The sequence below is a fragment of the Pinus tabuliformis genome, chromosome 2_2 (assembly GCF_031772625.1).
Source record: "Pinus tabuliformis cultivar Carrire ecotype Pingquan chromosome 2_2, CPIR1, whole genome shotgun sequence".
NCBI lineage: Eukaryota > Viridiplantae > Streptophyta > Pinopsida > Pinales > Pinaceae > Pinus > Pinus tabuliformis.
In genome coordinates, this window is record NC_142300.1 from 290,077,135 (window position 1) to 290,102,118 (window position 24,984).

The 24,984-nt window shown below is 38.6% G+C and overlaps 1 protein-coding gene across 1 annotated transcript in view; it reads left to right on the forward strand.

Annotated features, from left to right (window-relative positions):
• The first annotated feature begins 3,672 nt into the window (after positions 1-3,672).
• The window catches only part of LOC149192464 (cytoplasmic dynein 2 light intermediate chain), a 48,351-nt gene continuing 27,039 nt past the window's right edge, over positions 3,673-24,984 (forward strand). Inside the window, exons 1-2 of the mRNA XM_089404610.1 lie at positions 3,673-4,202; positions 4,455-4,643. Of these exons, the coding sequence (XP_089260736.1) occupies positions 3,951-4,202; positions 4,455-4,643 (441 nt within the window). The 5' untranslated portion in view covers positions 3,673-3,950. The remainder of the gene's footprint in view (positions 4,203-4,454; positions 4,644-24,984) is intronic.

Consider the following 24,984-nt stretch of genomic DNA (forward strand, 5'->3'; position numbering starts at 1 on the left):
ATGATTTTGGGGTACACAAAATAATAAAATATTCATGTGATCTGTAGCTGAGATATTCCAACTAATCATGAGATAGTGCCTATCCACGTCATTTTTCTAGAAGGAATGTGTGGCAACCTATGGTTGGCCAACACGGTGCCATGTGGCAACCATTGGTTGGTCCACTTGGTGTCATGTGGCAGTCATGAGTTGGTCCATGTGGTGCCACATGGTGGTCATTGGTTGGTCCATATGGTAATCTCTCATTGGTCCACATGATCTCACGTGTCAATTTCTCGTTGAGCCATGTTAACCATGCCACATGTTGCTTTTTCATCATGCCATATCACCCTACCACATCAAGACACTTTCAACTTCAACAATACCACATCAGATACCACATCAACATTTGTACTGCCACCTATTATGCCACATCATCATTCGTACTACCACTTATCACTTTCCATATTACCATGTTAGCTTCTATATTGCCACACCTCATCTATATAAACATGTGTCAATCCCTATTGATAACACATGTAAACCCTACACATATTTTTGCCTGTCTGGTCAGAACTTTAACAAGCCATAACTTTCTTATAAAATGTCTGATTGAGCCCGTTCAAATTGCATTGGAAATTTCTCAATGAGCTCTTCAACATGGAGACCTTTTCATCAACATTTGAGACTATCAATTTGGATTAGTTATGCAAATCATCTTGGATCATTTGTAATTGAACCCACTTCCATTTAGAGAAAGAGAGAGCAGAGCAACCTCACATTCCAATTGGGTCTTCTCCCAAAAGGGTTTCTTAGGCCATAACTTGTGTTATTGTGGTTTAGTGAGTGATTTTTCTACTTGTCCTCTATTTTTTGCATATTTGTATTTTACATGCATACATAGTAAAAAGTAACTTAATAATTCTAGAAATCTATGGAGAAATTAACCCTCACATTACAGATTCCAAAGTAATTTTCTTTATCAGATTTATTGTGACAAAATATCCAATGGAATGTCTATGACAATTTACAGATCATCTAGGCTTTTAGCCTCTTACCTTAATCCATAAGCATTGGATAACCAACGTAAGAGGGGCATTCATCTTGACCCCATTAAGCCCTAATGGAGATAAGTCGTTAGCTGTAAATCCAACAACCAACCATTTCTTGAAAAAAATTAAGTTTGTCTTGTTATTTATTTCTACCATAAAAATAGAAAAACTCAAAGATAAAAATACCAAAAATATTCATCTTATAAGGTTGAAGTCTTAGGATTTGTGCCATTTTTGCATCATAGAACAACCCATGTACGAATTGGATCTATTATGTACAATTTAAATTGCAGTTGTTGTTGAATGTTTTTAAAGGTCTTCTCAATTTTGGAATTAATTTACGACTATATTCTTTGAGGATTTGTGAAGCTCTAAGCCCAAGATTTGAAGGAAAAAAGGTGAAATCTAAGCCTTGTACCCTAACTTCATTTCTAATTTGTTTTAAGTGCTTAGTTATTTTATTGATAATTGGTCTCAACCTCCCAAAGTGTTAGAACATGTTTATTATTCATTGGAAAATAATCTAGACTTGGCTGTAGGGGTTCATTGGAAATAATCAGATTGCTATAACATCACTTTTAATCGCATAAATATGTTGATGGGTTGTCATTTCACTTATATTTTGTTTCATGTACTTATGTAGCCATGGATACTGATCCTAGTTTGTTGCCACACTCGATTTGCTAGAAAAACATTACAAACTTGCGTTTTCTGCCTTTATTTAACCATTTGACAAGCATTGGAAGTGTAGGACATCAACAAGATAATCCATATTCAAGTAATATAATTAAGAGGAAATCAAAGGAGGATTGTCTCACTTGGTATATGCACCTCTATCTCACTCTTAAACATCAAAGGTAACATTTTGGTGAGGTATTCATTCATTTCTAAGTGTTGGTTTGTATTTTTTGTGTGTTATTTATTCATATGTCAAATTTAAAACATACATCTAATTTAACTCCCAACATTTACCATACTTAGTGTTTCTAGGCACTGATTTACTAACTTCTCGGTGAAGGGATTATATATTGAGATACCCCCTCATGGCTTTGTAGGACTTGGCCTAAAGTGAGAAGAGATAACGTTGAGGTGATAATGGGCACATTCATATGTGCTTACCGCTTAGCACCAAGAGTGGACCTTGCCTAGGCTACTAATTCAAGTGGTAACATGTCTTGGATTAGATTTTTGTTTATGCATTTAGAAATCGACACATAGTTTGTGTTAGTGCACTATTGGGTATTGTTTGGATGGAAAATAATGTAATCATGGTTAGAATATGATTTCATTAATAAAGGAATTTCAAGTTGGTAAAGTGGGTACTTGACTATTTACTCAAAGAGCATGGGCATGTATGCCACACCATTGCCCTGGACCCAAGGTTGAATAAATCACCCTAGGCATGCAATGCCTTTAATATCTGGGAGGTTGGTTGGGATCACTACTTATATTACATTAGGATTTCCAAACAAACTAGTTGTGACAACTAGTCTCAATAATTAGCTAGATATTGTGAACAATAACTCAACTTAGTGAAAGCAATTAGATTGCATACAAAATTTTAAATTTGAACAATAAATAAGCAAAATAACCCAAACATGGAGACAAAGAGACAATATAGCCAAGAGAGAAACACATATGAAGCCCCACATGTGTCTCAAATGTATATCTATTTATGGTTGAAAGAACAAGTTAAAGAAACCAATGACGATAAAAGTGTTATGGTCAATCATTGTGGTTCTTAGTGTGAAGAAAATTGTGAGATAGTTTAATCTTGATTAAAAAATATCACCATAAAGCTACATAGTTCTTTATAACATAATGCTTACATATTTGTATGGGCGAATTGATAGAACCTACCATCAATGTGATGGTTATAAAGTCAATTAAACAAAATAACAAACTCTGAGGAATTTTGGAAACCCATTGTTTGTTAGTGGCACCATAGTTGGACTTTGACAACTATGATCACTGATGGTTATGATTGTCTCAACTGAGTTAATTGTGAAGCTCTGGAAATGATGCCAAGGAATTTGGAGTTGAGCTAACATGGTGATATATGTGTTTGATACACAAAAGGTGGCATACAAATGATTTGGTGAAAAAGGATCCATGTCATACTAAAGATATGATGCAAGTCCCAATTATAATGAACATGATAAAGAATAAGGATATGCCATAAAAAGAGAATGTGACAAAACTTTATCATAATATAAAATCATAACAATACACATATTATCAATAAATACATGTAAGTTATAATTTAAACTCTTACCATAATCTCCTTGATATATAATTAAAGATTATTGATATCTTGTATTTATGTTTTTTTTCAATATTGTACTTTGATTGTAAATAATTTTTAACAAAATCGGGTGAATGGGTGTATTATGGTTGAAGTTGCAAGTAAGTTTTAAAAGGGATGTGACCATTGAAATGAAATGATTTAACATTATAAACAAAATATTTACTAGGTGATAACTTTGATGTTTTCAACTATATTCCAAAATACTTTGAGATATTACTTTCTAAAGGGAGGCCAATCAGGTTGGAAGACCATATAGGTAGATTATTACAGTCCAAGTTTATTTGAGTGTAAAACTGCACAATGATAGATTGTGCATGCAATGCCAATATACTGATGATTACAAGTTTCAGGAATAAAAAGTTTACAGCCCGTTACATATTTAATTGGCAAGTACATGACTTATGTTTGGCAAAACCAGAAAGACCTGTCGCCCAAAGTTGAGAAACTTGTCACGAAATGTCGTAAGAATAAAGGCTCGGGATGAAAGCACCACAAATTAAAATGAATTATGATCTCGACGGGTTGAAACTTGAAATGTTGCGATGTCTTTAACCTTGCCGTCTTTGAACATTTCCTAAAAAATTCGATTCTCTGCAAGCCCAATAATTGAAATGTTGAGATCTCTGATCTCCAACAGATTGCAATGGCAATTTCAGAACTTTATACACACAAATGCAAATACAGACTCGCCAAGCCAAATGCTGAGGAGCAAATTCATGCAGATGAAGAACAACAGGAAACCCAAGAAGAAGAACGAAGTCACGGTAGAAGTGCCAGAATCCAGAGCTTACCTGGACACTGCAACGGTTCCCATGGTCCTCACTGCAGTAGCAATTGCATTATTCATGAAAATGCTCATGATGGTTGGTTTACTCTGTGCCCTTCGCCAATAGAAAAAATCATCCATGTATTCATGAAGCGCCAATTTTCCTTATTATTCGTCTATTATTCCCCAGGGTATCTATTTCCGTTAACTATGAGATATTACAAGATAGCACAACAATTGGCTACATTAACACAGCAGCATGTTCTCCGGGGCCATTCTACCCGGTCAATGTGAAAAACGCTCACTTTGTTTAGCTCTTGACTGCAACCCGTTTGACATTGTGTGGCAGTACGATGATTCAAAGGCGCAGGAGAGAATAGAGCGTAGAGCCAGGAAAGCTCCTCCGGAACAGGGCTCTGTGCGAATGCTTACTCGTGAAGAATGGGAGGAGATTCAAGAAGTAAGGCCCAGGACGCCATTCGAGTCCAGAATTGCACGGCCTAACGCTCGTTTGAGGACGGGGGATTCTATACACTTGGTAAGACTTTGTAACCCTCCGTATCGTTTAAGGAAATTGTTCACAATTGCAAAAGAACTCGGGAGAACATGGGTGAATTATATGTGTGTATTCACTGGAAAGTGGAGGGTTTAGGGCTTTTGACAATCTCGCAGAATATTTGAGATAATGGCGTTGATAAAGGTGTCAAAGGGCTCACTGGCCTTATTAGGTTTCATTGACATTCTCTGGAACTTAATTTGAGCATGTGTTCACTAATAGGTTTAGGGTTTAGGGCATAAGTTGTCGGGGCCTCATTGATTACCTTAAAGGTGTGCATATCCCACAACGATGAAATAGATTGGGAATGGGTAGTTGAGAGAGTTCAGATAGATCAAAATTGGATCCATGACAACTTGTTGGGAGTATGTCCCTCTAGTTTTGCATGTGTCATTGCTTGGTGGCACTTGAATATATGTAGCGCACATCTTTTGATGCATTTTCCCTTTCTTGTGAAGTAGCATAGATTTTACACTCTCCAGCTCCTTCAATGTTGCCATCCTATTATTGTCCAAAATAGTTATCTGAATGCCCTTTTTCAACTGTGATGAATCATGCCTTTCTTAATCCATTTTTTTTCAAATTTACACAATTTACTATAGTAGAAAATCTCACCGTTACTTGTGCTATTGGCCTTCTTTGAATCTTCGTGTGTGGTGTTTCCTTATCTTTGACTCTCATATCCTTGCTAGCTAAGCCTTCGTTTTCATTTGCCCCTTTGCTTTGCTGCAAATACATGCTTGAATTTCCATTTCTGTCATATAGGTTATATCATTTCTCCTCCTGCAAGAGCAAAGTTCCCATTTCACCAAATGCTGATTATTTAGCTCTCCCTGATGATCGAGCCTTGTAATAAAGGTCCGCAAGGTACAAGTCAAACAGTTAAAGACTAAAGTGTTTTAGCATATAAATCCTGTTTTCAATTGCGTGTCCCACATTATCAACTGATCTCTTGTATTTTTTATTCTGGTTGACGTGATTTGTAACTTAGTTTCCTTCATTCATCCTCAAATTGTACAACTAATTTCTCAAACATCGAACTATATTAGAAATCTCGTTCAAGGCTTTAGCTTATCTCACATTTCTTGAGAAGTTCATGTATCCTGTACATGTTGAATAATGTCTACTGCAACCAACATACCAATTCTATTAAGCGCTTCATTCTCCTTGTCTTCATATTTGCTTCTGTATTTGCATCATCTTTGGTTTTTCTTGTTAAAATTTCGGTACATAGTAAACATATTAGCACTTAGAAATTGACAGATTAACACTTGGAAATTGCAAACCTAACTATTAGTAAACTGAAAAGCTTATACTCCTACCAAAGTTAATTTTAGGTTAACATGTTCTTTGCTTAGGACAGTTGCTTCAATATTCCAAATTAGCACATTTATTAATCCATTGGCAGTCACATGAATCATTATCATATTGACAGTAACTGAAGAAAGAACATATGCAATAAATGACGAAGACAAGCCAAGACAAGAGGACACAATAATATGGCACAAGCCAGGGAAAAACCCCAAGATGGGGAAAACCCTTGATCAAATCTTCTTATTATTAAAATCAAATGTTCAGCAGAGAGAGAGTACAATAGATCAAAGTCAAAATGACTTGCTAAATTGAAAGTCCAACCTTAGACATGAAAGTGGCTCAGCACATTGTCAACAGAAGATAGTCACAGTCTGGTTAGGGCTGCATACTATTTACTGCTGTCTCACTCAACCAACCTAAAACACCTCCATTCCACTGCAGCTAACCCAGGCATATAAGAAACTGCCCTTCGCTGGTCCATAGGGCTGATCTGGATCCAAGATAGGCTATTCGGCTCCCTGATCTATACAAGTGCAGAACTGCGGCCTTTCCTGAAGCAGCTGATCTGAGGTGCGGTGACACAGATGGGGAGAATTTCATCCCAAAGACCACATTTAAACTCGGCCTCATATACTGTATTTGAATGTGGTCCTGTAATAGCAAATAGACCCATACATATAGCCCAAAAATTCCCTTAATTCTTGCAGCTGTCCTTGGAAAATCTCGGCCTTAATGCAGAAGAAAACCCAAAGACAAACCCTCCTTCAACCTTCTACAAGAACTTGGCTGCCTCAGACATCTATCCAAGCAATTTGATGCGTGTCTAATGAGGGAGAAGGTACCTTAATATATACTTCAGTGGAGGTCATGGGACGTGACTGTTGGGCTTGATGAGCTGACATAAGGATGAGGCCGACCTTATTAAATTTCTAGTGAGAGAACATAAATTCAAAAACTCACTTCTCCTTATCCAAATTTGACGATCTTGAGGTCGATTTTGGTTACTCTCGAAAAGAGTAATTTAATGCCATAATTATCTTTCCCATAGGCGCTGTCCAAAGTGGAATTTGGCCCTAGTTGCCAATTTTAACAGAATGCAATAGCTCAAACCTATAATTCATTCAATCACTGAATGAACAATACCTCTACCCTGCCTTTCTTTTATAGATGAAGAACAGGCTAGGGAAAAATACAAAAATAGCTCATCCCTATGGGCTTCCAGAAACCCTAAAAATAGTCTAGAGGAGTGTGCCCTTGTCTACATGGATAAAACTGCCAGGATTAGTGTGCCCCAACCAGAGAAGTCTGCACATGCATGTTTCCTCCTTGGAATCTGCACCCTCTTCCTGGAATAGATATCCCCATGTTGAAAATTAGTGAGAAAAGTGATTCTTTGATTTGTGCCTTACTTCAAGGAGTCAAAGTCGAGTTCCTTTTTTTGTGCATGTTTGAGTTCCTAAAATTTAGGAGTTTCCCTAAAAATTAGGAGTGCATGATGCAGTTGACTGATGTGTTGAAGTTGAAGGTCGAGTTTTGATCTTTTAGTGTGAGATAAATTGGGAATTGAAAGCTTAAGTGGAGTTAGCCTCCTAAATTTTAGGATGATCCAGTTAACTAGTTCTGTTGACTTTTGTTAACTAGAAAAGCTCTAGTTCAATTCCTTAATTAGAAAACTCACTAATTTTAACCATTTGAATTGCCTTTAAAGGGAGGAACGAAGGCATCAGTTTAATCATTGTTTTGGTGAGCACGAGTTGGTGAGACCAAGCAATAGGAAGCACACTTTTGTGCATGGAGCTTGTGAGAGGAAGAGTGTGCAAGAGAAGCTTGTGCACAAGGTGGTAGAGGGCAGTAGAGATCAGCATTCTTGCAAGGGTTACAAACTTAGAACAAGCAGGAAAGACAAGTGTGTCTTTCAGATTGAAACAGTTGTATTTTGTAAGAGATCAATTGCTCAGTTTTTGCTATCAATAAAATTCTCATCAAGCAGAGGGTTTTCCCAGTTGGGTTCCCTAGTAAAAAAAAATTGTTGTCTTGAATTGTGTGACTGTGTTTTATTTCTGTTCCTAATTCCGCTGCAAATTGAGTAGAGAAATTTTGTGTTTGTAAGAAAAGAAAGTGTTTTTCATATTGTTCTTATCGGCAGATCAAATTTTCGTGGAAATTCTACATGGTATCAGAGCACTTGGAACAGATTTAAGATCATCACAAGTGCATCACACAAGGCAAAGGCGGTATGTGGTAGCCGAGTCCCTTAGGTATTGGTTTGAAGTGAAAGGAGGCCAAGATAGTGTTTCTTCTTGTGTTTTAGGGCAGCCGAGATTGGGCAGGTGGTGGCTGTGTGACAAGGTTGAAGTATGGAAGGTTTTCTGTGCAGGATTAATGGGCATATTCTCTTCAGAACAGGACGTAATAGCTGTGTGTCCCCTGGAGATATGCTGAGCTTTTGTAAGAGAGATTTGGGAGGGTTGTAAGGCCTCAAAAAAAGTTGCTACAGAGGTCGAGTAGAACCCAGGCACAATGCAGGAATGCAGGTGGAAAGGGTGCTAGAAGAAGGCTCAACGCATGTGTTGAAGGCAATAGAAGGTCGAGAGGAAGGCTGTAGCAGCTACTACAACAACCCTAACCTGGGCCAAAAGTTGCTGACACTTGTACAAGCACAGGTACAAAAGAATTGAGAAAGAAGTTGATCCTTTAGGTATGATAGACCTCCTTTCAAGTATCGTGTTGATGCTGGGTTGGTAGAGGTCCTGTTTGGACAAAAGTGGGCAACTCATGTACAGGATGGAAGACTATTAGAGGGATGCCAGAAGAAGCCTTGACTTCAGTCCTTGTGAAGGACTACAAGATTGATAGGAGAGGAAAAATTATTTGAGCCCTAAGTACAATTTCTTGTGAAGGACTACAAGACTATTAGGGGCCAAGTTTTTTAGAGAGCTCTTAGGGGAAGCGGTATGGCTTACCAAGGGTTGAGAGCAAATCACTGTGCATCGAACTTCATAGCTTGGAAAGTTGGAAGATAATGGGGTGGGAGAGTACATCAAGCAGGCGATAACACCTCCTCAAGCCCCCAACAATTGGCCCAACATAATAAGAATGATATCATGGCAAAGAGGATCATTCTAGAAGGGGTCAAAGATCATATAGTGCCTCATATCCATAAGAAGAAGACAATATATGAGATGTACGAGACAATCTTGAAGTTGTATTAGAGTACCAGTGATACCAAGAAGCCTGCTCTTAAGGAGAAGTTAAAGAGTATTCAGGTGAGCAAGGATGAGTCCATCGTCTCATATTTGTTAGGTTGTGTTTGATCATGATCTTGTGAGTTTTGCCTTGCTTGGATTTCACAAGTCGTGGAAGGGGTTCCAAGATGCTATTAATGGGAGAGAGAACTTCCTAAAGTGAGAAAGGTTTTGGACTGACTGCATACAGGAAGAGATCCGAAGAGGAACCATAGAAGGGAGACCAGTTATGACGGAGGACGAGGAGAACTGTGCCCTGGTAGAAAAGGGTAGCAAGGCTAAGGGAAAGAAGGGCCAAGGAGAGGTTGGGTCCAGTCAGAAGGGCAAGAAGAAGGATCGAAGTAAGATCAAATGAATGCTTCCATTGCCATGAATTTGGACACTATGCTTCAAAGTGTCCTGGTAAGAAAAATAGTAGCGAGAAAATGGATCATGCTGTTGCATCAATGGAGGTAGATGCCTTTTTTGCCCAATTCGAGAAGGATTTCTCATTGATAGCTTGCATGGTAAGCTCATCAGATAGCAGTATGTGGTATATTGATTCAAGAGCTTCCTTCCACATGACTGGGAAGAGGAAGAGTTATAGCCACCTGTAGGAGAAGGACATGCAGGTTCAGATTGAGCTAGGAGATGATGGTTAGTATGCAGCCAGAGGAGTTGGTACTGTCAACTTTCAGAGGGAGTGAGGTAATTTCCTTCATCTCAGAGATGTTCTTTACATTCCAGGATTGAGGCAGAATCTTGTTTCGGTAGCCACTCTTGAGGACAAGGGATATGATATCATCTTCAATAGAGGTAAGGTGTACCTCCAACACTTAGCTTCTGGATGTAAGAAGCAGATAGGTGTGAGGGTGAAGAATTTCTACAAGTTGCAGGCAGAGACAGGTGCAACCTTGAGTAGCAAGGCAGGTAGTGCACAAGGTAGAGAAGTGGTGGTTGAGCCAGAGCAGGATAGAGCTCTCAAGATGGAGTTTTAGCCAGTATCTCAGTTTCAGGTTAAGTTAGTTGGCAGTTGGGCTGATCAATAGGATGATGAAGAGGAGGAGTAGAGCTCACAGAGTATGGTGGGAAGGAATAGGTCTTCAAAGTAGGTTTCGCAGAAGAAAGCAGGGAAGTTTTCTAGTTCAGAGGGAGCAACTGCAACATAGGAGAACTTGGTAGAGTTGAAGACAGATCTAGGTGGATGAGGTTCTTCCAGGAACACCTTCCTTGCTAATAGGGAGTGTTGCGAATTAGCGAGAAAAGTGATTCCTTGATTTGTGCCTTAATTCAAGGAGTCAAAGTCGAGTTCCTTAAATTTAGGAGTTTCCCTAAAAAATAGGAGTGTATGAGGCAGTTAATTGATGTGTTGAAGTTTGTAGAAATTCCTTGTAGATTCAAACTGCTTATGTAATATGCTAAAACAAAGGACTTGAATCTACTCTACTCATCAGTGGAGACAATTAATCGATCGAGAAATCTCAACATAAACATGAAACAAGATTCAATCACATATGCTCAAAGATTTATCTAAGGGGAAAGCAACTGCTCAAAACCCCTTCCTATCTGTATTGCATTAGTCAGAAAACACCGACCCCGCCAAGTTCATCACGACACTGTGTGAATTTGCTCAGGTATTGCGAAATTGATTCAACGTTCTGCATTTTGATGCTACGAAGCTTGTCCTTCAGTGCTAGCTTCTTATGGTCACTGTTGTTCTCAAACAAGTCGGTCAATGTTTTCCACATCACGAATGGAGTTTCTTTCCTGTGGAGATTCGAGACAATATGATCTCGAACTCCCTCCAATATGATCCTCCTCGCTTTAGCTACATCCTTCTTCCATTGAGCGAGATCCTAGGCATTAGCTGCTGGGGGTTTAACTACATCTGTCTTGATGTAATCTAGTAGCCTGTTATCATCTAATACCGCCTCCATACGGATCTTCCATGCCACAAAATTTGTGGTTCCTTCCAAAGCATACTCAAGCCTGAGTCCTGGAGAAAACCTACAACACTAATCTTGTAATTCGAACCTCCTGCACAAACTTCGAATTCTCTTGTCTACTGTGATTCTAGCTCTGATACCATGTAGAAATTCCTTGTAGATTCAAACTGCTTATGTAATATGCTAAAACAAAAGACTTGAATCTACTCTACTCATCAGCATAAACAATTAATCGATCGAGAAATCACAACATAAACACAAGACAAGATTCAATCACATATGCTCAGGGATTTGTCTAAGGGGAAGCAACTGCTCAAAACTCATTCCTATCTATATTGCATTAGTTAGAAAATAGAGAAGAAATACAATGCTTGTTCAAGCCTGAACAATCTCTGCACAAGTATAATCTATCTCATTGCCTCACAAGCTGACTCTGGCCAATACTTAGCCAATTCTGCTGCCTGCCAAGCTCCTATTTCCTTGCGTTGTTTCCTTGGGAATTATCCCCCTATTAATTAGGGAAATTCCCAATTAGAATTGCGTAATCCCTGTAGGCCCTTCTCTGACTGCATGCACCACCTGTACAACTCGAAAAATTATACAACTGATAGTACATTGCCCTTGAACTCCAATCTCAACTGGGTAACTCGAATTTCATGCATACATGAGTTAATTATGGCTGCTCTATCAATTAACTGGTTGAACACTGAAGCTGCACCCCAGTGCTAGACCTCCAACTAGTTCCTCCAACAGTTGGAACTTGGAACTAGTTTAATTGACCATAACTCAATTTAACTGAATTAAATTGCTACAACTAAAATTAACTCAACCTAGGCTCCTAAAATTTAGGAATCACTGGACACGGCTCAAGTTCTCCCTCCAACTCGAATTAACTAAGCTAACTGAGTGATAATAACTCAGTTAACTCATTCAAGTTGTTTGCTGGTGTGGAATTTCGAGTTTCTTCTAATTTAATTAAGGACAAAATTATATTAGGAATTTCTTACTACATTTTCAACAAAGTTGAAGGTCGAGTTTTGATCTTCTAGTGTGAGTTTTTGATCTTCTAGAAAAGCTCTAGTTCAATTCCTTAATTAAAAAACTCACTAATTTTATCCATTCAAATTGCCTTTAAAAGGAGGAACAAAGGCACATGTTTAATCTTTGTTTTGGTGAACACAAGTTGGTGAGATTAAGAAATAGGAAGCACACTTTTGTGCGTGGAGCTTGTGAGAGGAAGAGTGTGCAAGAGAAGCTTGTGCACAAGTTGGTAGAGGGCAACAAAGATCAACAATCTTGCAAGGGTTTCAAGCTTAGAACAAGCAGGAAAGACAAGTGTGTCTTTCATATTGAAACAATTGTATTTTGTAAGAGATCAATTGCTTAGTTTTTGCTATCAATAAAATTCTCATCAAGCAGAGGGTTTTCCCAGTTGGGTTCCCTAGTAAAAAAAATAAATTGTTGTGTCTTGAATTGTGTGACTGTGTTTTATTTCTGTTCCTAATTCCACTGCAAATTGAGTAGAGAAATTCTATGTAAGAAAAGAAAGTGTTTTTTAGATTGTTCTTATTAGCAGAACAAAATTTCGTGGAAATTCTACATCCCATACTAAAGTGTCTAGCCTAATATTAGAACTATAGTTAACTACAACAAACAAAAACACACTTATAATTTTGGAACTACACTAAAATAACAAATCTACTAAAGAAAAATACAGTGATATGGGGTTTAGCGGTGAGTTTCGCTGGGTGAAACCCACAAGATGAGGGTTCAAATCTCATTGAGCATATATCTGACCTGTTGTGTCTTGGCTAGAAGAGTAGGCAACCCCATAGTGGACGTCTCGGCTCTTGTTGAGGCATAAGTTACCTGCTATTGTGCGGCTTGCAGGTTGTTGCACGTAGCCTAGGTTTATAGTGGCAGCCAGTTAGAATTGATCCTGGGTCTGTTCAGGATAACTCTCACCAGTTACTGATTATCCTAGATTCAAAAAAAAAAAATCTACTAAAGAAAAATCTGCTCCTACAGTTAAGGCATGCATCCACTCCTATCTCAGTCTATAAGACTTCAATGCCTATTCAAGAGGCTTATTTATTTTGGTTTGTCGAAATTTGCCATGCTGGTGGAGAATACCTACTGTGCAAGACATGAAGATTCTACCACTTCCTCTTTGCAAATAAGGTGTTCTTGTTAAAAACTGTAGCAAGAAAGGCTCCATTTGACTTTAGCCGTAGTCAAATTGAGTAAATCGAATTTCCACATCAGAATGACAACTTGGAGGCAATTAACTAGTGTGACATGGCTCTTGTCACTTAGTTAGCTTAGTAAATTTGAGTTAGAGGGCTTGGAGTTCAGTTGTGCATGTGTGATTGCTAAATTTTAGCAATCTAGTTTAGTTATTTTCAGTTGTATTCAGTTAACTGACCTCTAACTATTGATAGAGTCAGTTGAAGGTTAGTTGTGCAGTGGGACAATAGTCTAACTCAGGGATCTGTTAGTTAGCTGATCAATCAACCCAAAATAGCTATTGCATGCGTGGAATTTGAATTTCTCAACTGAAGTGGGGATAACAAGATAGTGTAACATGAGTTGTATACTAGTTTTGAGTATACAGGAGTCAGGAGATCAATCCTTGGGAATTGCTCAAGCAAATAGGATGAAATTCCTATCTTTTAGATGCTAATTTCCTCAAGAATTGCGCAAGGAAATAGGAGGCCGGGGGAGCAAATAATTGGCTAAGTGTTGGCTAGAGTTTGTCATTCAACAGAGAGAACAATTATTTTTTTGCAAGTTGTGCTCAAAGCTAGAGCAAGCATTTGTAATAGTTTCTCTATTCAACTGATTAATGGAAAGAGGCTTGAGGGGACTTTTCCCAGTTGGGTTTGCCTAGAAATCATTGTGTACTTGTGGTTTTGCTTGTTGCATGTCTATGCATGTTGTTCCAAATTGTGATTTCCATTTCGTAGATCAGTAGAGTAGAATTGTGTCTCTTGTTTTTCAGTTTGAAATCTTGAGCGGTTGCAATTTCTATCAAATTTATACATGGTATCAAAGCCCTGAAATCACATTAGAACCAGTATTTCGAACTTGTCTTTCAGGAATTTCAAATTTACAGCTTAAGTGCAATAGTTTTCCTTTAGGATTAGGAGACTGTCTTTCAATTGACTGAGATTGGAGTATGCCCTTGTTACACAATATTTTGTCGCACCTCTTGTTCACTTCCTATTCCACATCGTGAAGTGCCAAAATGTTGACCACTGTGAATTGTATTCATCATGAAACACATACTGAAACATCCCTGAAGAATGGGAAAAAAATTGCCTTGAGTCAATTCTGGAGAAGGTTGACTGAAACCCTAAATTTCAGGACTAGCGCTCTTTGCTCCACTGCCTACCCGTGCTGATGGCAGGCTGCAGTTTTTTGACCTAGCACTGCCAATGCAGGTTTTGATATGAAAAGTCGCGCTGAACCTCTTTTGGCAGGTTTTTTCAAAATGGAGGAGAAGCTTCGTATGCTGGAAATTTCGAGAAACAACGAGCTGAATGTTGTTGGGTAGAGATATGGTCGAGCTCTCCCATTTAGAGCTCTTGATCCTACCTTTAAGGGTCTTCCCCTTGAGATGTGGACCTTTCTCCCTCTTTTGTGGATCCCTAACTCCCTCTCCCTTCTTATAAATCAAATCCCTTCCATACCCAAACGGTTGGTCATTGATTGCTTGCATTCCTATGCTGATTATGCCTAAATGCTGCCCATCTAACTTGGAGAAGGAGTGCTCGAAGTGTCTTGGCTTGGACTTGGACATCCACCAAAGGAGGTCTCCAACATCAAGGCAATGGTTGTATGCTTCCCTTTTTGATTCATTAATATATACATTTGATGTTCACTTTCCATAAATGTGTAAATGTTTATGCTTGAGACTCCTCGATCTATTAAGTAGTTTATGTTTGATATATGCCATGTATGCTCTTGTATCTTGTATTGTCTTTTGATCTCTCTTGCAGGTACTCGGGCTCGAAGCCATCACCAAAGGATTGAGCAATCAGCGTTAGAGCGAGGTAGGTTTCTCTTTCTCTCTGTATTTTTAAACATAAGCTAGGAAAGTCTGCATTAGTTTGTTCAGTTTGTTGTTAGACCCACTCATTGGGCTAGAGAGATTGCCTCTATCCGCAGAGGGGATTTATCTTCACAACAAAACTCCAGAGTTGTGTCGCCGATATGTTCAAGAGAAGTCCCATCTGCAGTTTTTTACCGCTCATACACTATTTGATCTTTCTACCACAGTGCTGAATCAAACTTACCTACTCTACTATATCCTTTGTTTCGTGTCGATGATGTTGAATACATTATGGCCCTCATTCGACGGATCACTTCTTATCGACTTCAACTCATTATCCAGGAAGATGATCTAGAAACTCCCTTCCAGTACCTTAGAGCTTGCATGCCTCAATGGCAAGTTCTTCGCATTCGACGATAGGTTTACATCACTGGCCTTCGATCGAATGATTCTTCGGGTGTTCAACTTCAACTTCATTATTAATATTCGTGGATTGTGCTGATTGTACCTTGAGAGCCATTGTCATTATTAGTGGTTTCTCTTGTGCCTGTTAACGATTTACATAATTGACTGGTAATCAAGTGGTTTTCTATCATGTTCAACTTCGACACATCTATTCACATGCTAGAATTCATACATTGATCGGATTGGGATAGAGCTCAAGACCCTAGATTCCATTTGATAAAATCCAGGTTGCATTGAGTTGTGAGTTATTCATGATTGTACACATGATTATACGGATCGTTGTGGCCATACCGTGGGTCCATATATATGATCCTTTCTATCTGGATGGCTGCGCCCATACCGTGGATTCATGTATTATTAGATGCCTATTCATGTATCATTAGGCATGTTTATATCAGAGATGTCCAATGTATATGTATATGCTTGATTTGTAGGTCTCCTGACGGTGTTTTTCCGGCCCTTGCCTTGATTTTGTTCTGCCTTCATGCTTTAGGGGGCATCTGTTACATAGTATTTCATCACACCTCATGTTCACTTCATGTTCCACATCTCGAAGTGTTAAAATGTTGACAACTGTGAATTGTGTTAATCATGAAACACATACTGAAACATCCCTGAAGAATGGAAGAAAAACTGCCTTGAGTCAATTCTAGAGAAGGTTGACTGAAACCCTAAATTTAAGGACCAACGCTCTTTACTCCACTACCTGCTTGTGCTGATGGTAGGTTGCAGTTCTTTGACCTAGCGCTGCCAGCACGGGTTTTGATATGAAAAGTTGTGTTGTACCTCTTTTGACAGGTTTTCTCAAAATGGAGGAGAAGCTTTGTATGTTGGAAACTTCCAGAAACAATGAGTTGGATGTTGTTGGGTAGAGATATGGTCGAGCTCTTGATCCTACCTTTAAGGGCCTTCCCCTTGAGATGTGGACCTTCCTCCCTCTTTTGTGGATCCCTAACTCCCTCTCCCTTCCTATAAATCAAATCCCTTCCATCCCCAAATGGTTGGTCATTGATTGCCTGCATTCCTATGTTGAGATTATGCCTAAATGCTACCCATCTAACTTGGAGAAGGAGTGCTTGAAGAGTCTTGGCTTGGACTTGGACATCCACCAAAAGGAGGTCTCCAACATCAAGGCAATGGTTGTATGCTTCCCTTTTTGATTCATTAATATATACATTTGATGTTCACTTTCCATAAATGTGTAAATGTTTATGCATTTATCTTGATACTCCTTGATCTATTAAGTAGTTTATGTTTGATATATGCCATGTATGCTCTTGTATCTTGTATTGTCTTTTGATCTCTCTTGCAGGTACTCGGACGTAAAGAACAAGCAAGGAGCGAGCCTGGAAGTTAGGAGATCGAAGCCATCACCAAAGGATTGAGCGATTAGCATTAGAGCGAGGTAGGTTTCTCCTTCTCTCTATATTTTTAAACATAAGCTAGGAAAGTTTGCATTAGTTTGTTCAGTTTGTTGTTAGACCCACTCATTGGCTTAGAGAGATTGCCTCTGTTTGCAGAGGGGATTTATCTTCACAACAACCCTAGAGGGTAGCTTGAATTTCATAGCCTGGAAGGATCGAATGGAAACAATGCTCGATGATAATGGTGTGTTAGAATATGTTAAAACTGACTTTGCAAAACCCCAACAGTCCGATGAACAACAATTAGCCCAATGGAAGAAGGATGTTACAAAGGCTAGGAGAATTCTTCTGGAAGGTGTGAGAGACCATGTGGTCTCAAAGCTCCATGGCAAAGAGACACTATTTGCTATGTGGAAGGCACTGAATGAGCTATTCGAAAATAACAATGACCATAAAAAATTGGCCTTGAAAGACAGACTTTGAAACATTAGGATGCATAAGAATGATACTATTCCACAATATCTCTCCAAGTTTACACAAGTTCAAGATGAGCTTAGATGGGTTGGGGTGAATGTTGCAGAAGATTACCTGGTGAACCTAGCTCTTCTAGGCCTTCCAAAATCCTGGCACAGTTACCAGGACTCTATGAATGGAAGGGAAAAATTACCGAATTTGGAAAGGTTGTGGTCCGATTTGGTTCAAGAAGGGTTCAGGAGAAATAACAGAGATGGAACATCATCCAAAGCTGAGGATGAAGAGAATTTTGCATTGGTTGGAAGGGGGAAGAAGGGAAAAGGAAAGAAGACCCAGAGCAAACTTAAATCTAGCCAAAATAATGGCAAGAAGAAAGACTTCAGCAAGATAAAATGTTTCCACTGCCACCAATATGGGCACTATGCAACAAAGTGTTTGCACAAGAAGTCTACTGAGAAGCCTTTAGGAGGAGCAGGAGGTGAAGCACTGGCTTCACAATTGGAATTAGACTTCACTCTAATAGCATGCACGACCAACACTTTTATGGGGAGTGTGTGGTATCGTGATTTCAATGCCTCGTTCCATATGATAGGGTGCAAGGAGTTTTTTAGTAGCCTGGAGGAGAAGGATCTCTAGATGCATATCGAAATGGGGGATGACAGGAGGTACAATGCTACAGGAATTGGTACTATCACCTTTGAGAGGGAGAAAGCCTCTCCTCTTTGCCTAAAAGATGCTATGTTTGTACTTGGGCTGAAGAAGAACCTGATGTCTGTAGCAGTATTGGAGATGTTATTTTCAGTAAAGGGAAAGCCTTTCTGAGACACATAGCTATTGGCCAAGTGAAGCATATCGGGGTTCGAGTGAAGAACCTATACAAACTTGAGGTGGGAGATTGCACTGCATTGAGCAGTAAGGTTGAAAAAGTGCAGAGTCAAGATGTTGGAGAACTCTGGCACAGGAGATTGGGTCATCTACACCATGGTGCCTTAAAAATCATGTAGCAAATTACCACCGGTCTCCCTAAAGGTTCCCTTGACCAACAGATGTCTACAAGGGTTGCACATTGGGGAAATATGTCAAATCCACTTTCCATGACTGAGATAGCAGAGAAAATGCAATCTTGGAGTGAGTCCACTCTGATGTTTGTGGACCCTTTTCTATAGCCTCCACAACAAAACATAAGTACTATGTTTTTTTATTGATGATTTCTCTACAAAATGCTGGATCTTTTTCATGTGGAAGAAGGATGAAGTTTTCTCAAAATTTGTTGAATTCAAGGCATTGGTTGAGAAGGAGACTAGGAAGAAGGTGAAGGCTCTCAGAGCGACAATGGAGGTGAATTTGTTTCGCATGCCTTCAAAGATTTCTGTGCAAAAGAAGGTATTCGAAGAGAGTTGATAGCACCCCATAACCCACAACAGAATGGGGTAGCTGAGAGGAAGAACAAGAACATAGTGGGAGCAACAAGGGCCATGTTGCATGATCAGGGGCTGCCATTGCATCTATGGGCAGAAGCATGCAACACAACAGTATACTTGCAGAACCAAAGTCCTCATAGAATGCTTGGCATGATCACACCAAAGGAAGCTTTCTTTGGGAGAAAGCCTGATGTGTCTCATTTCAAAATTTTTGGAGCTTCAGTTTATTGTCATGTCTCCAAGGATTCGAGGAAGAAACTTGAGCCTACAACAGAGTTGGGAGTTTTTGTAGGATACATTGAAACTCCACACAATTACTGGGTGTATTTACCTTCACTGAGGATGACAATTGTAAGGAGAGATGTCAAGTTCGATGAGGAGAAGGCTATGAGATGCTCTCTGGAACGAGAGCTGAGTATCCCATCAGAGCAGGAGCTTCTAGCTCCAAAGGAGGAGCCTCAAGATGAGCTTCAGGAGGTTGTGGAGCAGCCACATGTAGAGGAGCAGACAGGAGGCAGAGTGGAGGCACCCACTCAACCAAAATCTTCCAGAGAGGGGAGAAAGAGAACTAGAGAAGCTGATAGATTGTTGTAGGATGCTAGGGAGAATGTGGGAGCCCCTACATCACAACGCAGGCAGAGGAGGTCACCTGATAGGTACACTGGTTACATGGCTCTCATGACAGAGCTCATTGAGACAAAGCCTTCTTCATTTGAGGAAGCAATTTCTCAACCTGTTTGGGTTGATGCCATGGTGGAAGAATATGAATCCATCATGAAGAACAATGTATGGGAGGTGGTGCCGAGACCAGAAGGGAAATCAGTGGTTGGTTCTAGATGGATCTACAAAGTGAAGCATGCAACTGATGGGAGCATCGAGAAGTACAAGGCCAAATTTGTGGCCAAAGGATTCTCTTAGGTAGAGGGAGTGGACTATGAGGAAACTTTTGCACCAATTGCAAGATATTCCTCAATCAGATCCATTCTAGCATTGGCTGCACAGATGGGGTGGAAAATCCACCAGATGGATGTGAAGACCACCTTTCTCAATGGTGTTGTTGAGGAGGAAATTTACATAGAGCAGCCAAAAGGATTTGAGACATATGATCGGGAGTCACATGTGTGCAGACTCAAGAGAGCATTGTATGGTCTCAAACAGGTGCCCTGAGCATGGTACACTCGGATCGACAGTTATCTCAGTGGATTGGGCTTCACCAAAAGTGAAGCAGATGCGAACCTCTATCACATTGTGGTAGATGGTAAGTTTCTTATTCTTGTTTTTTATGTTGATGATTTAATATTGACAGGTGATGAGCAACTAATCTGCTCTTGCAAGGGAATTTGAGATGAAAGACACGGGCTTAATGCATTACTTCCTCGGGCTGGAAGTATGGCAAGGTGATGGTGAATTGTTTATGTCTCAGGGGAAGTATGCCTCTAAATTGCTTCAGAGATTTGACATGGAGAATTGTAAGCCCATGGACACACCTCTAGCTACAAATTGGAGGAAGGAGAATGCAACTTCAGGTTAAGAGGTTGATGCTGCCATTTACAGGCAGCTTGTGGGGTCTTTGATGTGTCTTGTGAACACAAGACCCAACATGTGCTACACAATAAATTAGCTGAGTCAAGCTATGGCGAGGCCTACCAAGCTGTATTGGAAGGCAACAAAGCATGTGTTATGGTACCTCAAAGGCACTACCAAGTATGGATTATGGTACAGGAGGACAGAGGGAGTGAAGCTCCAAGGCTTCACCAATGTAGATTGGGCAGGGAGTCCATCAAACAAGAAAAGTACTTCAGGTGCTATCTTTAGTGTTGGGTCCACAACTATTTCCTGGTACAGTAGGAAGCAAAGGTCTGTGGCACTTAGCTCAGCAGAGGCTGAATACATGGCTGCAAGTCAAGCAACATGTGAGGCCATATGGATGAGGAAAATACTTGTGGGTCTTTTCAGTCAGGAGATGGATCCGACAGTGATATATTGTGATAATCAAAGTTGCATTAAGCTCTCTGAGAATCCGATATTTCATGATAGGTCCAAGCACATTGATATCTGGTATCATCATTTGCGAGACTGTGTGCAAAGGAGAATTATGTTGCTACAGTACATTCCAACTGAGGAGCAAGATGCTGACATCTTGACAAAGGCATTGTCAAGAGGTAAATTTGAATTCCACAGGTGTAGGCTATGTCACAGGGTTCGACGAACTTGAAGGTTCAGGTTCGAAATTTGGCGAACCTGAAAACAAATTGAAATTCGTTCAGGTTCGGCGAACCTGAAATTCGAACCTCAAGTCGAACCCGAACCTCATCAAACTTCATCGAACCTAATCGAACTTAATCGAACCTCATCGAACCTAATCGAACCGGTTTTCTTGACGGTTTTATTTGGCTGTTTAGACGAAAAACCAGGGGCCGCATACTGCTTTTATGAACCAGAAAATGCTGACGTCCTCGGATAGACAATAGTGCGTACGATGAAGATATTTGTGGGATCCTCCCGATTTAGAAAATCCTGTTCCTGGCATAACGTTCTTAACTTTTGGCTTTTTTAAAGTATTCGATGGTCAGTAAAAAATAAGGAAACTTGGCCTTTTAAAAATATTTGATGGTGAGTAAAATTTTGAAACAAAGAAACTTGAAACCGTGATTTGAAATTCAAAATTTGAAACTATAGTTTTGACATCCGAATATTTAAGTTACTCAACATAAATTAGAGTCGCTAGTTTACATACAAAGATAGAGTTAGACATTTATCATATACTTGGTTACGATATTCATTTTTGTTATCATTTCATCCGTCTATTTAATCAAGTGAGAAAAGAGAATACTATTTAAAAGGTTATTTAATCTAGTGAGAATAGAATATTATTTAAAAGGTGATTTAATAATATGAAAATTTTAGAATTCATTATTATCGAATAGAATAAATAGAATATCTGTATTGTTTTTTATTTGATTAATTATATAAATAAATAAATAGAATATTTGTATTGTTTTTTATTTTATTAATTATATAAATAATTAGATTTTAATAGGGTAAGAATCATTCTTATTATTGCATTATGTAAAATTTAGAAATTATATTTTTCATTTTAACATTAAGATTTTTGTATGAGAAATAAACAACTACAGATAACTAAACATATTTTTTGATCATATACAAAAATTATTCTTATAATTACATTTTTTTTAATCATAACTTCTTAATAATTCACAGTTTTTATAGATAAACTTTAATAATAATTTCAAGTTAACTTATACACCATATTATTTTATAGTTTTAAATGAAAAAAAAAAAAAAAAAAAAAAAAAAAAAAAAAACATTCTTCATATCTTTGTGTTATATTTCCCTAATTTAAAGAATGTTCTCATTTGAGCCTGGTTTCTAAGATGCCATAACTTTTTAAGTTCACTTATATTTAAATATTCTTTTTCTTATTATAAAACTAGATTTATAAATAAAAATTTTATATTTAAAAATATAACAAAAATTTAAATCATAAATATATATAAAATAATAAATAATAAATAAATTTAATAAACTAATAAATATAAATCCCTCTAGAATGCTCATGAAATCAAGGTAGTCGAATTGAGTCTATCTAACACGAATAACCTACTTCTCAAAACATAAATAAATATAAAATATAAGAAACATCAAACAAATAACCTATTTCTCAAAAGATCAAAAGATTAAAAATTAAAAATTAAAAATATAACCAACCTTAAAAAAACATGAAAAACAAATGGCCACCATAAGATTTCCACTTTACATGTAATTTATGACAGCATTCTGCCAGACTCCAGTTAGTGAGTTATTAGACAAGTTACTCTACTTTTTCTAGGCAGCAATAAAGGGTCACCTTTCATCCTTTTGTGGGCAGCACTTTCACCTTATTTCCTGGAAACACTTTGTTAGCATGAAGGTGAGTGAATGAGTCATGCACCATAGGCACCCCATTCGAAGGAGTTGCTTCATTTTTTCTTAGCATATTATAATTTATGGGTATTCTAAAGACCATAATTCTCAGACAATACAAGGCTTGAAATAGTGCAAGTTTGAGCTTACAAGTTACCAGATGATGTCAGATGATGAGCAGAATTAAAATGAAGACTTCTCAGCTTTGTCCACAAGAGCCTTCTCAGCCTTTTTCACAAAAGATACCAAACAATTGCCTTGTCATTTCTTTTTGCAAACTACTATTGTGTATGTTTACATTTAACTAGATGTTAGAATGATTACATTATTCATGTATGTTTACTAATAAGAATTTGTATTCATGTGTTTATGGATTGATTTTGAATTTCCTATTATTTTGTCATATATATATATATATATATATTGAAAAATATGTATAGTCAAACCTAATGCTGAACCTCATTCGAACCTGATCGGAAAATTCGAATTCGAATCGAACTTAATCGTTGTCGAACTCGAACCATGTGACATAGGGTGCATGATAGGGGTGGTGAAAAATCCCTTTCTTGCTAAGAGGGAGTGTTAAAAAATGTACCTACAAAGGCTTAATTTGAATTTATCCTTGGTCAAATTGAGTAAATCGAATTTCCACATCAGCAGGACAACTTGGAGGCAGTTAACTAGTGTGACATGGCTCTTGTCACTTAGTTAGCTCAGTAAATTCAAGTTAGAGGGCTTGGAGTTCAGTTATGCATGTGTGATTGCTAAATTTTAGCAATCTAGTTTAGTTATTTTCAGTTGTATTTAGTTAACTGACCTCTAACTATTGATAGAGTCAGTGGTGCAGTGGGACATCAGTCTAACTCAGAGATCTGTTAGTTCACTGATCAATAAGCCCAAAATAGCTAATGCATGCATGGAATTCGAATACCTCCGCTGAAGTGGAGATGACAAGGCAGTGTAACATGAGTTATATACTAGGTTTGAGTGTACAGGTGTTGCATGATTCAAGAGATCAATCCTTGGGAAGTGCGCAAGCAAATAGGAGGAAATTCCTATCTTTCAGGAAATAATTTCCTCAGGAATTGCGCAAGGAAATAGGAGGCTGGAGGAGCAAATAATTGGCCAAGTGTTGGCCAGAGTTTTCCATTCAACAAAGAGAACCGTTATTCTTTTGCAAGTTGTGCTCAGAGCTGGAGCAAGCAATTATAATAGTTTCTCTATTCAACTGATTAATGAAAAGAGGCTTGAGGGGTTTTTCCTAGTTGGGTTCCCCCAGAAATCACTGTGTACTTGTGGTTTTGCTTGTTGCATGTCTATCCATGTTGTTTTAAATTGTGATTTCCATTCCGCAAATCAGTAGAGTAGAATTGTGTCTCTTGTTTTTCAGTTTGAAATCTTGAGAAATTGCAATTTCTATCAAATTTCTACTGTTCTCTACCAAGCCGTACTCTCCCTCAACAACTCAAATTCCCCCCTAGCCAAAGGCTTCGTCAAAATTTGCAACCTCAGAATTTGAAGGAACATACTCAAGAACCACAGCTCCCTTCTGAACTCTATCCCTGAGGAAATGGTAACTAATGTCAATGTGCTTGGAGAACTCATGAAACGCCGGATTATCAGATAGCCTGATGCAACTCTGATTGGCAGAGTACACAATTGTAGGCCCAACATCTGATTGATCAACTCTGCTATCAACTTGTGAAGCCAGATGGCTTCACGATTAGCAGAGTTGGTTTCCATATACTTTGCCTCTCCTGAATTGAGTGTAACTAATTGCCTACTTCTGCTGAACGAGGATATCATCCTGACCCCAATCTGAAACAAAATCCAGAAGTGCTCTTCTTAGCAATTGCATCTCCTGCCCAATCAGAATCAAGAAAACCATCCAACATCATCTCACCATCTCCTACATACTACAGGCCGTACTGAACTGTGTCCTTCAAGTATCAGGGCACATGCTTGGCAGCATCTTAATGAATCTGTCTAGGCTGAAAGTATCCACAGCAAAGCATATATCAGGCCTGGTATTTACTAGGTGGTACATAAGGGAACCAATCAACTATCTGTACAAGGAAGGATTTACCAAATCCGAATTTAAATCTGCAGATAACTTCTGATTTGGGATCATAGGGAG